Source organism: Notechis scutatus, chromosome 1 (genome assembly GCF_049901735.1).
Source record: "Notechis scutatus isolate UNSWTSFEM ecotype Mainland chromosome 1, rNotScu1.2, whole genome shotgun sequence".
NCBI lineage: Eukaryota > Metazoa > Chordata > Lepidosauria > Squamata > Elapidae > Notechis > Notechis scutatus.
The window spans coordinates 309,278,978-309,295,501 of NC_142009.1; the positions used below are offsets into that span (position 1 = coordinate 309,278,978).

A 16,524-nucleotide genomic window follows, 5' to 3' on the forward strand; every position below is an offset into this window, starting at 1 on the left:
TAATTCAATAAGATTGGTGGGACCATGGAAGATGGCAGCAACCAAAAACTGGATATCAGTGTAGCACATAGTTTCAGACCTTTGGAAAGCAATGTGTTATTTTACAAGCCCAACACATTTTATGCCCAAGATGGCATTCTCTCTCTTTAATATCACTTGAGGACAGCAGGCTAGCTTAGTGAGGTACAATGCAGGTTTCATGATATACAATAACTATAGCGCTACCCTCATTGCTTCCATGCTACAATCTGTCCTCAATATCTAACTAAAGTAAGGTAGCTGCTTTACTTAACCTGACATTGGCCTTGTTTCCTCACTCATTGAAGCTGAAGTCTCGCCAGTACAAAGTTTGCAATTGTATGGTTGATTGTATGGCCACTCCTTAATAATGGAGCATCTGCAAAAGAGTCCCATTATCTTAATTAGATTATTCAGAGGTTCACTTTAAGCCTTTCTTTCCATTTGGTATAGAAGAGGCATTCTTTTATAGCTTTCCACTCACTCAACAAACAAAGAGAATAAAGGTTTTCTCAGTCCTGGTTCTCCAGTTGAGTATAGCTTTTCCCATCTGGTGTTAAAGGATGTATTTTAAAAATGGCAGACATCCTTCCATGAGTTTTACTAACTATGGGCATTATTCCTGGCTCTATATACTTCTGTTTTCATTCCTGGGATGTTTCAGCAGGTTGATTCCCCTACTTTCCAATGCTTGATGTTCCCAAAGGCTTACATATTTTTATCAGCAATGCTGGATTGAGAAGTGACCTCAGAGGCAGGAAAGATATGAAATTGCCAATTCTCTGTAATTCTTATGGGAAATCCTTGCTGCTTCTTGTAACATGCCATTGACTTTTCTCAAGTCTAAGGTGAGATGGCACATTCAACATACAAAATAATAACTATTTTTCTGTCTTATTTGATCTTTCCTCCAAGGTTAGTACACAGAAAATTGGTGAGGTGAGTTAGATTGAAAACTCTCTAGAGCTATGTGAAGATTCAATTTTAAGTGGTGATTCAGTTATCTTGTCTTAAAATCAAATCTTTGAATTAAATTGCCAATTGCCAAGTCAACTTCATGTATCAGATTAGGTGCCTTGTAATTGATTTGACAATTTGATGAACTTTTTGCACATTTATACACTTTTTATTCTGATTGATAAACAGATTGATAAATTGTTAAATCAACAATTTAACAATTTAGATGATCACATATACCTACAACTTGTGGCAAATCAAATTTACTTTGTAGTTTAATTATAATAGTAATCTTAATAAACATTAGTATCTATAGAGCATTAGTATCTGTAGAACATGTCCAAGTTTTAAAATCAGTGGAACAACTTGCCTCCAGAAGTTGTGAATGCTCCAACACTGGAAGTTTTTTAAAAGATGTTGGATAACCATTTGTCTGAAGTGGTGTAGGGTTTCCTTCCTAAACAGGGGGTTGGACTAGAAGTCCTCCAAGGTCCCTTCCAACTCTATTATTCTATTCTATTCTAAAATATTTCACCTGCATTCTTATATTATTCTCACATTGCACACAGTGGTTTTAAGGAGGAGTTGATCAAAAAAGTAAATAAACAGAGTATATAAAAAGTATTTAAATCCTTTTAAAGGCCATTAGATTTTTATAAAGATGAAAGGAAATGATTCCAGAATCACACAGCCAGGCTCATAATCTGGAGGCCATAACCCCCTATAAAGGTATCACAATAAGACTTTGCTCAGAGAAATATAAAGAATGAACAGAATTGTAGGGAGAAAAAAGATACTGAAGAATACAGAATCATAGGGCTGGAAATTATCTTTGAGATTTTCTACTCCAACCCCCTTTCCAGGCCTGGATTCTTTATTCTGTCCTGGACAAATGGTTGTCTAATTTTTTTCTTGAAAACTTCAGTGATGAAGCACCCAGAACTTTGGGAGGCAAGCTGTTCCATTAACTAATAGTTCTCACTGACAGAAAATTGCTCCTTAGTTCCAAGTTGGATCTCCTTTGACAAGATTCAATCCATTGCTTCTAAGTACTAATACCACTCTATAAAGCCTTAGTAAGACCACACCTAGAGTACTGCATACAGTTTTGTTCACCACATTATAAAAAAAATGTTGAGACCCTAGACAAAGTACAGAGAAGAGCAACCAGGATGATTAGGGGACTGGAGGCTAAAACATACAATGATCGGTTGCAGGAACTGGGCTTGGCTAGTCTAGTAAAGAGAAGGACCAGGGGAGACATGATAGCGGTCTTCCAATATTTGAGGGGCTGCCACAGGGAGGAAGGGGTCAAGCTATTTTCTAAAGCACCTGTAGGCCAGACAAGGAATAATGGATGGAAACTGAACAAGGAGAGATTTAACCTGGAAATAAGGAGAAACTTTCTGACAGTGAGAACAATCAACCAATGGAACAGCTTGCCCTTGGAAGTTGTGGGAGCACCATCACTTGAGACTTTCAAGAAGAGATTGGACTGCCATTTGTCAGAAATGATGTAGGTCTCCCACTTGGGCCTACAAGGTCCCTTTCAACTCTGATTATCTGTTATATGTCTTGTCCCCAGGCGCTTTAGAGAATAAACCAATCTCATCTTCTGTGACAGCCCTTCAAGTATTGGAAGATGGCTATCATATCACTCCTAAGCTAAATATTTATATATATATAAATATGGCTATTCATCATATGGCTTAGCCTCCAGACCCCTTATCATCTGTGTTGCTCTTCTCTGCACTCTTTCTAGGGTCTCAGCATATTTTATATATTGTGTTGACCAGAACTGGATGCAATATTCCATATTATTAGTGCAATATAGAGTGGTATTATAACTTCTTGTGATCTTGATGCTATACCTTTGTTGCTGCAGCCAGCACTGCTTTGGCTTTTTTGGCAGCTACAGCACACTGTTGCTCATACTTATGTGGTTATCTACTAAGACATCTAGAACCCTGTGACAGGTACTACTGTTGTGTCAGGTGCTGTCTATTCTGTATTGTACTGTTTAATCCCTGAAAGGCTGTAAACTTAATCACTAATAATTTATTGTGGGCTATATAGTGACTAGAATAGGGAGCCAGTGAAGAATCCTGTACTGACTAAGCCATGAGAATAACATGGAGGAGTCAAGACATCCCAAGCAATATTGTTATGGACGAAGATCAGAGAGAGATAGGGGGACTGAGAAAAACTGCCAGGAATTTACCACAGAAATTTAAACATGAGGCAATGCCAATGATATCCAAAGAATGTGGACAACAATCCCTGATGGTCTAATGCAGAGGTGTCAAACTCAAGGCCCATGGGCCGGATCCGGAGATCTGGCCCATGGGGTGTTTAGGTCTGGCCTGCAAGGCCACCCTGGACACAGTGAAGGACCGGCCTGCAGTGTCTCTGCCAGTGAAAATGGAGCTTGTGAGAGCTGTGTGTGGCCCGCCTGGGCTCCATTTTTAGCTGTGATGGCCACCTGCAGCCCTCCGCCAGTGAAAATGGAGCCTGGGAGGGCCACCCTCCTGAGCTCCATTTTCACTGGCAGAGGGCTGCATGTAGTTGAGCTGGCCATGCCCACCCTGGCTACGCCAATTTGACCCCCCCAAGGTCAAACACAACCCTGATGCAACCCTCAATGAAATTGAGTTTGACACCCCTGGTTTAAAGCAAAAGGAAATGGTATTTTTCTAGTTATGGGTAATCACTATAAATTCTTACTTTATTTGACCCAGAATAGATATGTGGTATGTGGAGCTCCATCCAAGGATTTAGCTGAATTGGCTAGGGGACTGTTTCTCCTGTCCTCCAGCATCTTTTGCCATAGGTGGCTGCTTCACTTTGCCTAATAATAGGAGCAGCCCTTAAGTGAGGCACCTTATATATCCTGCCTACTTGCTCTTTTGCAACGCCTCCTTAGCTTCTAGTTTGGAACCTTGAGGAGGCAAGTATCTTTCAGGAGGCTAGAGATTATATGATCATGTTTAATATTAAATAATAACATGCTTATGAGACTGCTTTGTTCCCATATTGTATTTGAGTATTGAATTTTGAAGCAAAAACATGAAATATGAAGCAACATCAGTGCAGGACATCCCCTTTAAACTGCATTTTATGGGATAGCTGTGATGTTGTGAAATATGAAACTGCCTCTGCCTCTTTCCCTTTGGTCATGGGCACACCTTCTGGGTGAAACCAGCCTGTCGAAAACTTCTTCCCAAACGCCCTTGTTAATTTATACAGCTGATTCATCAAGCAGTATTGCTTGTTCAGCTATTTGGGCTTTTGTAATCTTGTCTTTCTTTTTCTGGCATCTTTTCCAAGCCTTTTGTTTCTCACCCTTTAAAAAAACCTGTTCTCAAAAAAAAAAATGTAGGTACCAATTTTAATAGTCTGAAAGATAGGGTTCAATATTTGGACATATCTGGATGGTCATTAGATGGCTGCCAAGGGGGTAGCTCTATGGAAATAACTCTTTGCTGCCATCTAGTGATTGTTCAGATTTTTTGAAGCTCAGATATTATAGCCTTAGTAGAGAGTGCAGAGAACAAGGATATCTTGGCCCTGTTACTATATTGCACAAGATAGATAAGCATAAATAGAAAAATATGTGAGTGAAGGGCCCAATTGATGCAATCACAAGAAACTATTGCTAAAATCTACCCAGGAGTAAACCATTTTAGGTTTATGCTTCCTTGACATAATGTTCCTCCTCAGAAAAAAAAAATTGCCATGTCATATATAAATATATTCATATCCATCACCCTATTCTTTATTAGGACTTTATTAGGACTTAATATTTATTAGCAATATTATGCAAAGTACAGAAAAGGGTTTTACTGGAAACATGTTTGAAAGAATTATTGGTAAAAGGAAACCAGACTGTCAAAGAACACGATGGCTGGGCATTGTCAAAGCTGACACCAGCCAGAGCATAGAAAAAATCAAAGAAATGGTTCAAGATTGGAACGTGTGGAGAGACCTGGCCCATAGAATCACCGAGAATTGGACTTGATTAAATGAATAACATCATCACCACAGAAAAGGAGTAAGAAATAGTAAGCCAAAGAAATTAAAATCACATACACAAAGGAAAAGGACATTTAGGTAAAGATATTTTATAGTAACCTCATTCACTAGCCCTTTCCATTCCTTTCTATCCTCGTAAAGCATCCCTGCTTCCACCATGTCTACTCACAGGTACATAGATTGCTTTTTTTGTTGGTTAGATCATGTGAAGAATAAAAATAAGCTTGCCTCATTTACCTGCTAAGAGTTTTGGTTTTTCTCTAATAATGGAATGTTGGAAAAGCAATCCACTCCTCCCTCTGCAGTTTGAAACAGTATGTGTCAACAGAACAGTACCATTTGATTATATTGGTTGGAAAAGATGAAGGAAATACAAATAGAAGAGAATATTTGTAGTTCAGGATTAAACAGTGGAGTCCTTGGTGGCTTTCTTGCAGACCTTTCAAGTTGAGTAATGAAATGTCTTCAAGAAAAGAACCCAGCTCAGAGAGCACCAAGGACTCCACAAGATGAACGAGATTTTGAGTAAAGGTGGGTGCTGAAGAAGGCAAACCCAATAAGTGAATCCGAAGGAGCTTCCCGGATTCCTTCAGTCCTCCCCCCCCCCCCCCACACCAACCCCCCCCACAAAAAACAAACAAAAAAAACCCCCCCCCAAAAAAACTCTATGTAGCTTCTGTGAATAAACCATCTTGTTGGGACTATGATTTCAAATGTTTCAGTCTGCATAGAGAAAGTGAAGGCCAGTTTTTTTCCAGTCCAGTCTTCTTGAATTGCTACCAGGTGCATGTTATAAGAATTGGAGGATAGAGGATGCGCTTATTATGTTTCACTAAACTTTTCAAACCTGACACTAAAGTATTTCACATTAGTGCTTTGAATCTAAGCATAGTTTCTCAGAAATAGATTTTAGTAAAATTACGTTTTAAAACTTAAAATAGATGTAATTAACATACTAATATAAGACTCTGTTTTAATGTTTTAAATTAATTATAATCTCTGCTGTTGCTGAACTGTAAGTATTATTCTTTAAATGGGGACCATTTTATTTGAAACATCTTAAGTAAAAATTACGCACAAGAATCATACTGCATCATAGAATTGTCAGGAGTTATTTATGCCATGGAATCCAATTACTACTCAGTGCAGGCATCCCTGAAATATGTTATTTGAATACATCCAGCGAAGATGAGCTAATCGATTGTTGAGTAATTATTCTATGTTCTATACTCTGGAATGATAGAAGACAGGGCTTTCATCTATGTGTCATCTTTTCAGATATGTGGAGAGTATTACAATAAGGCTACACCAGATTTGTGTAATGGTTAAAGCATCAAGCTAGAAACTGGGAAACTGTGGTTTTTAGCCCCACCATGAAGACATGAAAACAACTGGGTGACCAGCCACTTTTTCTCAGTCCTAGGAAGGAAGCAATGGCAAACCATTTCTGAAAAACCTTGCCAGGCAGGGAATTGACCAAACAGTCTCTGAGATTCAGACATGATTAAATGGAAGAACAAAAAAGAAACAAAAAGGAAAGAAAATTTCCATTTTTTTCTTCTAAAGATTAAGCATTCCCAGTTCTGCCAATCTTTCTTCATGGAACTCAGTTTTTAGCTCTTGAAGATAGATAGATGGATGGATGGATGGATGGATGGATGGATGGATGGATGGATAAATAGATAGATAGATGATAGAGATATTTTAATAATATAGATTTTTCAGTGTAGATTTGGAGACTAAGGCAAGAATGTCTAGAAGTACTTGAATTTGGGATGAATCTGCTTGATTGATGCTTATAATATAACCACTGATTGTACCTTTTATTTTTGATAAATTAATATGTTTATTGATTGGTGTATTGAATTTTATAGTCATAAGTTGATTAGAGACTGACATAAAAATGAATTAGCATAAAAACATTTGTAATAAATAAATTAAAAAATATTTCAATTAGAATTACAGAAAACAAATATATGGTAGAAATGAAACATGGTTAATTATCATTTTGTAAAAGCTTGGTTTTCTGTATATTTGTAAAATAAGCTGTATTTTTCTGAACTCAGAATATTTAGAATAATAATATATTTTTTCTTGCAGTCTTGCTTTTCACGGAGATCTTGATGGTCTGCTGGCATGGCATTTAGCTGGGGTAGATCTGAATCAAACTGGTTATGATGGAAACACTCCAGCTAACGTGGTAAGAATGAATGTGGATGACTATACGTTATATTCCGATTTCAGTTCTAGATGCAGGGAATATTGCTAGGTCATGCTCAAAGCTTTGTAAGAGGTTTTTTCAGACATTTTAATGGGAAACCCATTGAGGGAGATTTTGCAAGACCAACTGTACATGTATCACATCAGTTCTGCATAATTAACTCTCATGGCTGACTGGGGCAAATTCAGTTTGATAGTGCTGCCTCCAAATAAAGAGAAGTAGCTGGGCCAGCAAGTAAGAATTACATTGCTCAAATGGGTAATTGCCATGTATTTTATGCAAATACCTATACAATTGCAGTGTATGTCTCTATAGGTGTGCATATGTATGGAGGAAAATAACTGCTGTCTAGCCATGGCATTAATACAATTCATGGAATTAACCCTTCTAATTATGCATGTGTAGTATATATAGATTATTTATCTATTTTGCATGTGTCTCCTGCTAGTGCAGCTGAAAGAGGTTTCTAGCCCATGATTTAAAAGTAGCAAAATATGTAATAAAGTCTCAGAAGGAATAAACAGCCATAAAAGTGAATAGAAAATCAGAAGATCAAGAAAAATAAAACAACTCAGTTTTTTTCTTTCAAACAATGGGTGTCTTTCAAGCATTCCTTGACTCTTGGATGGGGTATAGATAGTATAATTTTAAACTTTATGAAATAAAAACATTGATCACATTTTAATAAAGTTTCAAAGAATGTCAAATCATTCCTGGGAAGGTATTAAGTATTGGAGAATTTTGAAGCAGAGCCTTGACTGAACCATAAAACAGGATGATGCTTATAGGCACATATAAGCACATATGCGCAATATATATCACAAACATATTGAGGAGCCCTGGTTGTGCAGTAGTTAGACTGCAATATAGCATGTAAACTCTGCCCACAACCTGAAGTTTGATCATGACGGGGCTCAAGATTGACTTAGCTTTCCATCTTTCCCAGGTTGATAAAATGAGGATCCAGATTGTTGGGGGCAATATGCTGACATTGTAAACCACCCAGAGAATCTAAATGTTACTGCCATTGCTATTGCTATGTTTATGGAAGATATACAGTATATGTAAATTTTGCACTCAAGTCAGAAGCATCAAGGTACCAAATGTGCTTCTGGGGTTGAATGGTGACACCACCATTGCCCTGGGCACACCCACTTGGGGGTTCCTTTCATGTCCCCAACAGCTGGAGTAAAGGATGAGAGCTCAACACTGCCCCATGGCAGCTCTCAGCTCTCAAACCCAGGCTTGCTAAGGTCCCGCCCAATGTTCCAATCATTTGAGCCACCGTGTTCCTTAGTATATGTAAATGTGATGGTGCTTACTGGCATTGCAATCTTTTTTTTTTATAGGCCAAGGCTGCAGGACATGCAAAAGTCATTGAGTTTTTCAATAAATTGGCATCCTGAACTTGGTAAGTTTTTTTAAAAAAAAACTAGCATTCATTGTTGTACATCAGTTGGTCATGCAGCACAATATTGAAAATGCGATGGGTGAGGTCATGGTCCTCTGGTTCAAGTTTGTCATTTTGCCACTGACTTTTATAGCAGATGTGCTTGTTTCTCTGCTTGAAGAGTGATTTGAGTGTAGAACTAGCTGAGAGTTAAGATACTTGAACCAGCAAAATGTTTTTAGGCATTTTTCAGTTTCAGTAAAGACAAATGTAATGTAAATACTACTCATAGTATATTATTTGGCTAACCTGCAAGGGTTTTGTAGTTTCAATTACAGACAAGTACATGAATGAATTAATAGCAACTAATATATTTCTCAGTCTTGCCCTTTCTCAAATCTTCAGGCTTTGCTTTATTACTTCCAAAAGTTTCATATAACTTTCTACTTTTATGTGTTTCCTTGTCCTCAAGTACCTTATAAGCTTTGGTCCATGCAAAAATAGATTGAAATTTATATTAGTCTTTAGGGTGCCCAAAGATTTTGATTTTGTTTTCCTACAACAAATTATAACAGCCATTCTTGTGAGCTTATTTCAGTTTGAAAAATAAATAAAATGAAATGATTTTTAAGTTGCTCTGTAAATTAGGGGAAATGTTTTTTGTGCGAGAATAACTAATCTGTATAATGCAGGCTTTTTTTTTTTACTTCAACTTACGCTACTTTACTTTTTCATGTGGTTTCATAGTCTACCTCTAGAAAGGACATTTATGTTTGCACTGAATTCCATGAGGATGTTTTCAGACCAGTCTTATTTCTCTGAGTTATTATCCTTTATATCTTCACACATTAAAGGACTGAAAAAAGCAGAGAAAGTATTTATAAGAACAGTTGATTCTCTTATTTAAGCAGTAGGATTTTCAAAGTTAACCACATTCCAGGTTTTATTTCTATGTATTAATAAAGAGCTCAGAAAACATTGGTATTTGTGGTCAATTTATATTCAGAATAAACTTTGAGTGAAAACAGATCCCTAAATTAAGCATCCAGGATTTAACTACATAGATGCACCACATAATTGCAAAGTTTCTTTTATACAAGCACACACTTTTTTTTACCCTTCATCTCCCAAATCCCATGTAAAATTGCTATTTTTAAACTTTTTTCCCAACTGAAGATCACAAGACTCTCCCCCCCTCCCTCGATCCATCCATCCATCCGGTTTCCAAATCAACTTTGCTCAAATTTATATGCTCCAGATTTTCTGGCACTAGAGCTATTGGAATTGGCTGAGTTGGGTGGGAATCAGTGGTGGGATTCAACTTTTTTTACTACCGGTTCTGTGGCATGGCTTGGTGGGCATGGCAGGGGAAGGATACTGTAAAATCTCCAGTCAGAGATGGTATGAGCCGGTTCTCCGAACTACTCAAAATTTCCGCTACCAGTTATCTAGAACTGGTCTGAACCTGCTGAATACCACCTCTGGTGGGAATTCTGTGTATTGCAATCCTCACACAATTATATTTTACCCAGAAACAGACAATTTGGGGGTAAGGCAAAGGTTTAAACCATTTTGGAATAATCTAGTTTGCTTTCTTAGATCAAGGATGGTGTCTCTCCAAGGTTTTTTTTAAAAAACAAGATTCAGCAAGATTAGTCTACTTCTTGAAACAGACTTTGGGATACTTCTTTTTTCTAATCTGTACAAAATTATAAAAGTAGTTTCTTTCCACTTGAAACTCGGAATCCTGGTATGTATTGTCCCAGATCCTCAAGGTGTTCAGTTTTGAAACCACCGATTTCAGAGATGACATTCAGACAGGAGGTCCCTAGAATCAAATCAGCTATACTCATCAGCTTTTTAGAAGCAAACAGTGGGCACACGTTTGTTTTCCTAGCTACTTAAAACTTTCTGGTAACGTACCCAGACAGATTTAAATTCTGAATGAAATGAAATGAAGAGGGATTTTAAAAAGTGTATTGTGTTGGTACTCATGCTGTGGATCTGTGGTTAGCTGAAACTCCCTCTTCAGGGCACAGTTGCTGACAGCTCTCTTTTTCTTTATAGCCATTTAACAAAGTCTGCAAAATCCCCATTGGGGTTTCAGGTTATTAGAAAAATGGCTCCTTCCATAATGTGGGAGAAGTTTCACATTGCTTCAGAGGCATGATGAAATGGTTTCTAGTTTTCTCTGGATATGAAATGGTCTTAAAGCCCTCATAGGCAAAGTTTCTAGCATATATGTTTGTATATTATGTTGAGATATACATAGATATCAGCATTTTAATAGTTGTCTATTCCAGCAACCAAATTGTCAGCAACATTTTTGCACTGGAATTATGTTGCAGAGAGAAAATTAATTTTGAGGGTGTTTTGTGTTCTCAGCTTGAGAAGGAAATATTTTTTCTGGAATGACTTGGGAGAGAAAGCAGACTCACAGATAAAAACAAAACAACAAAAAATGCAGAAGACGACAAAATGTGGTATTTCAGAAGATCCCGATAGAGTCAGGATCCACATTGCAATTTAGATAGTCCTTCAAATACAACCATAGACCAAAATTTCCGTTGCTAAGCAAGGCAGTTGTCCATTGAGGTGCACCCCATTTTACGGCCTTTCTTGTCACAGTTGTTAAGTGAATTGCTGCAATTATTAAATGAATCATGTGCTCATTAAGTGAATCTGGCTTCCCCTATTGACACTATTTGTCAGAAGCCAACTGGGAAGGTTGCAAATGGTGATCACTTGAGCCTGGGACTATGGAACTATTAAAAATACACGCTAGTTGCCAGGCACCTGAATTTTGATCACATGACCATGGTGCTGCGGTTGTAAGTATGGGAAATGGTCATGCATCACTTTTTTCAGTGCCATTGTAACTTTGAATTGTCATTAAATGTATGGGTGTAAGTCAAAGCCTACCTTTTAAGGCAGATATTAAGACTAGGGAGGTATTGTTTTATAGTAATACTCAGACAGCTAACCACCTCTCTTTCTCTCCTTCTCTGTCATTTAAAAAAAAACTTTAGATACATGATGTTCCTTAGTGACTGTGAGGAAGAAAGGCACTGTTTGTGCAAACTCTACAACCTACTGGAAAAAGCAATTGAATGCTTATGATGTTTAGAATTAACTTAGTATGGAGATTTCTTTTTATATCTGTCTTTTAAAAAAAACCAAATCCTTAATAAAAAAAAAATAGTCTGCTTATAAGGGTATCATAGATCCAAACTGTATTCCCATAGTAGCCTGTCAGATTGTATTTTGTTTTCAGGAAGTAATACATGATACTAAATCACACTGTAGTATTCATTGGTAAAACTAGGACTTTATGTCTAATCTAGTCTAGTGAAGAGAAGGACCAGGGGAGACATGATATCAGTGTTCGAATATTTGAGGGGCTGCCCCAGAGAGGAAGGGGTCAAGCTATTTTCCAAAGCACCTGAAAGCCAGACAAGGAATAATGGATGGAAACTGAACAAGGAGAGATTCAACCTGGAAATAAGGAGAAATTTTCTGACAGTGAAACAATCAACCAATGGAACAGATTGCCCTCGGAAGTTGTGGGAGCTTCATCACGTCAGACTTTCAAGATTGGACTGCCATTTGTCAGAAATGGTGTAGGGTGTCCTGCTTGGGCAGGGGGTTGGAGTAGATGACCTACAAGGTCCCTTCCAACTCTGTTAATCTGTAATCCATAGGAGTTGAAACCTTTGCTCCTCCTGCTGCTGCTCTTTAATTTTGATTATCTCAATATACAGGACTATTATTCCCATAATCCCTAGTCACCATGGGCGATACTAGGCTGGGAATGATAGGACTCCAGATTCAGAAGGGCTATTTTGTACTCAAAGCAATTATCTCTGCAACTGAGATCTCTCGAGCTATTTGCTGTAATTCAGTGGTAGATAGTGTGAATCAACACTTCTTAATAAAATTTAGAATTAAAGTGCATAACTCCACTTTTAGCATTCTAAGAAACAACGTGATCAGGTATTGGCCATTGTGTTAGAAACTGAATAGTAGATTTCCCAACAAATAATTTTTTTTTTGATATGTGAACTGAAGATGGACTGCCAAGAGGACTGGAACCTTTGTGAAGATCACTGAGAAATAATGGGGAAAGATGTAAGCAAATCTTGAAAAAACTCAGAAGTTTTAATAAAGAGAAAAAAATGGAGGTGGGGATGGGAAAAAGGGGAATCTTAACTTCACGCAGATTCCAGGTGAGTGAGAACTGAGAACATCCTCACTGAATGATGCTTCATACATTCTTTCATACCCCTGAAACATTGAAAAAAAAATGGAATAACTGGTTGGCAATGAAATGGCCTATCTTGAAAAAAGATCTGTCTGTCTGGAATACTGTATGGTGAGGAGATTCTGTGGTGTTTTGTGGCATGTTCAGTTTGATACATGTAAAGCAAATCTTAGCATGAATTTAGAGATTCCTACTGTAGGAGGTGAGGGGAAACCTAGATAATTTCAGAAATCAAAGAATATCAGTATGTTAAAGCAGATGAATAAATTGCAAGTTTCTATAGGTAGTGAAATGAAAATTAATCAGCCTTCTAGAGAATCTGATATGGGGTATAACTATATGAATTTGAAAACAACTTAATAAAATTTTGATAATATTTCTCATGTTTCTCAAGTAGGCATTGTGAGTTCTTATTTCTAATGCCTCTGTTAAATTACTTACATGCCAAATACTATGTGCTTTATAACCTTTAAAATGTAATGACGTGCTGCTATGGTTTTCAATAAAATATTTTGGAAATTATTTGTTCAGCATGAAGTGATTTTGTGTGTGTGTTGTCTGAGACAATATGCCATTTTACTCACAAGCAACCAAAGCTGCCCGGAGCAGTGGCTTTTCATACTGTTGATTTCATGCAACATGCTCATCTGAATCTCTTGTTTTCCACTGAATAATAATCTGTTGAATGCTTTGCAATTTTGGTGGCTTCTCACAAGATCACTCAATGCAAATTAAAGGTATCAACAAATAAACTTTTTTACTGGGCATTTGAAGATTGGGACATGTAGACAGTTGAGGAGGATGCTAATGGTGCATAACTAAAAATAACACTAACAATAATTTTCTGCATACTTTCAACAAAGAGGATACACTCAGACATGTTTTTTTTCCCTTGTGACTTATCAACAAAGGCAGGTTTTGAACTTTTCTTTAGAATTGACCTCCCTGCCCCTCATCTAAATAGTAAAATGATGCTGCAACAATTGTGATAACAAAAAACAGTAACTAAAGCCTTGCTGTAATCTGGATTGATTACACGGTTTCACAGAGAAATTTGCTCATATGCAAGAATCTCAGACTTGATAATCCTGAATTTTATTTCACAGACTTGTTTTATCCTGAATAAGGCTTGGCTTTTCCCATGTTTTTGTTTGAACATACATTAGAGTCCTCCTTGGTCTTTGTGTTTGGCTATTTGCTTGCAGACATTTCATTCTCTGATCAGGTAATATGATCAGTGCTAGTTAGTATAGGGTTTGCTCCAAACAGCCTATTCAAACCTGTGCAAGCCTGAACTACATACTGTATATTCTCTTCTATTGAACACACATTATAATTTATAGTTTAAGCTCCAAACCATACAAACCAAATTCAGCTTTGATATCAAGTCGTTGATAACTTTACTACCAAATCCCCCCCTCCCCCCAAAAAAGCCTGATATTTTCAACATCCATTAATTGACTAGTCTTATTCCAGCAAATAAGTAAAGGCCAGTTTGGGCTAGTCTAGTGGTTAAGGCACCAGGCTAGAAAGCAGGAGACCATAAATTCAAAGTCTGTCTTTGCCATGAAAGCCAATTGGCTGATCTTGGGCAACTCACTTTCAGCCCAACCCCCTCCTCACAGGTTTGTTATTATGAAGAGAAGAGGAAGACGTGTTGGATATGCTTGTTGCTTTGATTTATTTGTGTGTGTGTATATACTCTACGTAGCAAAGTATACAAATAAAATCTTAAGATAATTTCAAAAGAAAGCCAAACAAGAGGGTGACTTTGAAGACACAATTTAAACTGTCCAGGACAGTGACAATTTATAATTGAAAATCGCAAAGTAAACAATATATGGGTGCAGTCTCAATTATTGTACATGTGTGCATAATTTTGCTTGCATAAGATAGTACCTCACCTGTATTTCTCTTCTTAATATATGTTTCATGAACTATTATTCCACTTTTGTTTACTTGACAGATGTTTTCTCAGCTAACATGGGGTTATTAACATATCAAAGGCTAACAAGTGAGAAAGGCAGACTGGGATTCTAGCATGCAGAATCTTAGTCAAATCCATTATTTCCCTTACTCAGACACTATATTTGGCTGCTGTAATAGTAGCACCTGATGTAGAATCTTTTTGCTAAACTGGAAAAAAAACCCTGCCTTGATAGAATCATAAACTCACAGGATCAAAAAGGACCTTGGAGATCAAGAAGAGATCTGAGTATTTCCTAATTCAGAGATAGGATACCTGATGCCCACGACAGTCAATGCCTCACCAACAAATCCTCTGCCATCCCCATCTGACTTTTTAAATAGATTATTTTAATTAAAAAATAAAATTAGGTGGAATCTGGCCATGCTGCAAAGAAAGTGCCAACTTCTAGCATGAACTTTATTTACAAGTACAATATGCCTCTAGGTCTCTTATGCATTTTTAGAAAATAATAATAATAAAACTTGGATGGCTACAGTCTAGTGTTTTAAAAGGAAATCTGCCCACCTCAGAAAACAGCCAAATATACAGTAGGACAGAAAAGAAAACATCCCAAGGGAAATAGAATGGATTGGGCTGTAACCTTGCTTGCTTGTCTTTTGGGAAAAGGGTGTTTTGTGACTGGAACAGAGATCCTGGCATTTTATAATTGGATAAGTTGCCCTTTGGTGGAATATCCTCCACATGTTTCCACAATCCAGATTTGGCTGAAAGAATTACCAGTAAGTAATGCTATCACTACCACATTTTCTTGGGGCATATCAGACATTCCATCAACACATCTTTCTAAGCTGAAGACTAAATATTGAGGTAATTCTTTTAAAAGAAAGATCAGTTCAAAGAGCTATAGTAAAATTTTAAGGATGAGTCGTAGGAGGTCAAGGGACTATTGGCTATGATGAATGGTTACTTAGCCATTGGATTGGGGATGGTTAGCATCCAGTTTACATTATGAAGAGGAAGCTGCTGTAGACCATAGGCAAAACCAAAGGCCCTGGAGTGGTAATTCTGCACAACTCCTCTTGCAAACATACTGTCCATCCTACACACACACACACACACACACACACACCTCTGGATTAAGTTAAAATTTGCAGACTAGAAGATCCCCAGACAGTATTTTTGTTTTTTCTTTTGATATATGTAAAACTTACGACACTAGACACAATGAATTCTGTATGGCAAAGTAATGTCTGTAAATAATTTGAAAAGGGAAAAGGGGAGAGAGAGACTATATATACTGTCCAAAGCTATAAATCCAAGACAGATATTTTTCCTGATCTATGACCAAAACATACTTTCTTTAATTTAAACCTACTCTTTCCCATCTGGTCTGAGTAGATGGGAAACTAAAAGTAGTTTTACACTACTTTACAAAGGATTTATTTTATGTTCTATTGCCAATCCATTTCAAGGTTAATGTTGGAGCCAGTAGGGATTTATGATCACAAAATAGTTGCTGGCAGCACCAATGGCCAGCCACAATAATATATTGTCAAAAGCAACTTTGTACATTGGTTGATTAAAAGTACAGGTAATATGGACTTGTCCAGGCAATCTCTGAGAATTGGACATGAGGGAATTTTTAAAAATGGTAATAGGCTACAGAAAATCCAGAACTAGTAAATTTCATTACCATCTATGGTTTTATTGGTAGA

The 16,524-nt window shown here is 37.2% G+C and overlaps 1 protein-coding gene across 1 annotated transcript in view; it reads left to right on the forward strand.

The window, feature by feature from the left end:
- The window catches only part of ASPG (asparaginase), an 85,818-nt gene extending 72,417 nt beyond the window's left edge, over positions 1–13,401 (forward strand). Inside the window, exons 14-16 of the mRNA XM_026670056.2 lie at positions 7,108–7,207; positions 8,578–8,639; positions 11,648–13,401. Coding sequence (XP_026525841.1) covers positions 7,108–7,207; positions 8,578–8,634 — 157 coding nt within the window. The 3' untranslated portion in view covers positions 8,635–8,639; positions 11,648–13,401. The remainder of the gene's footprint in view (positions 1–7,107; positions 7,208–8,577; positions 8,640–11,647) is intronic.
- The last annotated feature ends 3,123 nt before the right edge of the window (positions 13,402–16,524 follow it).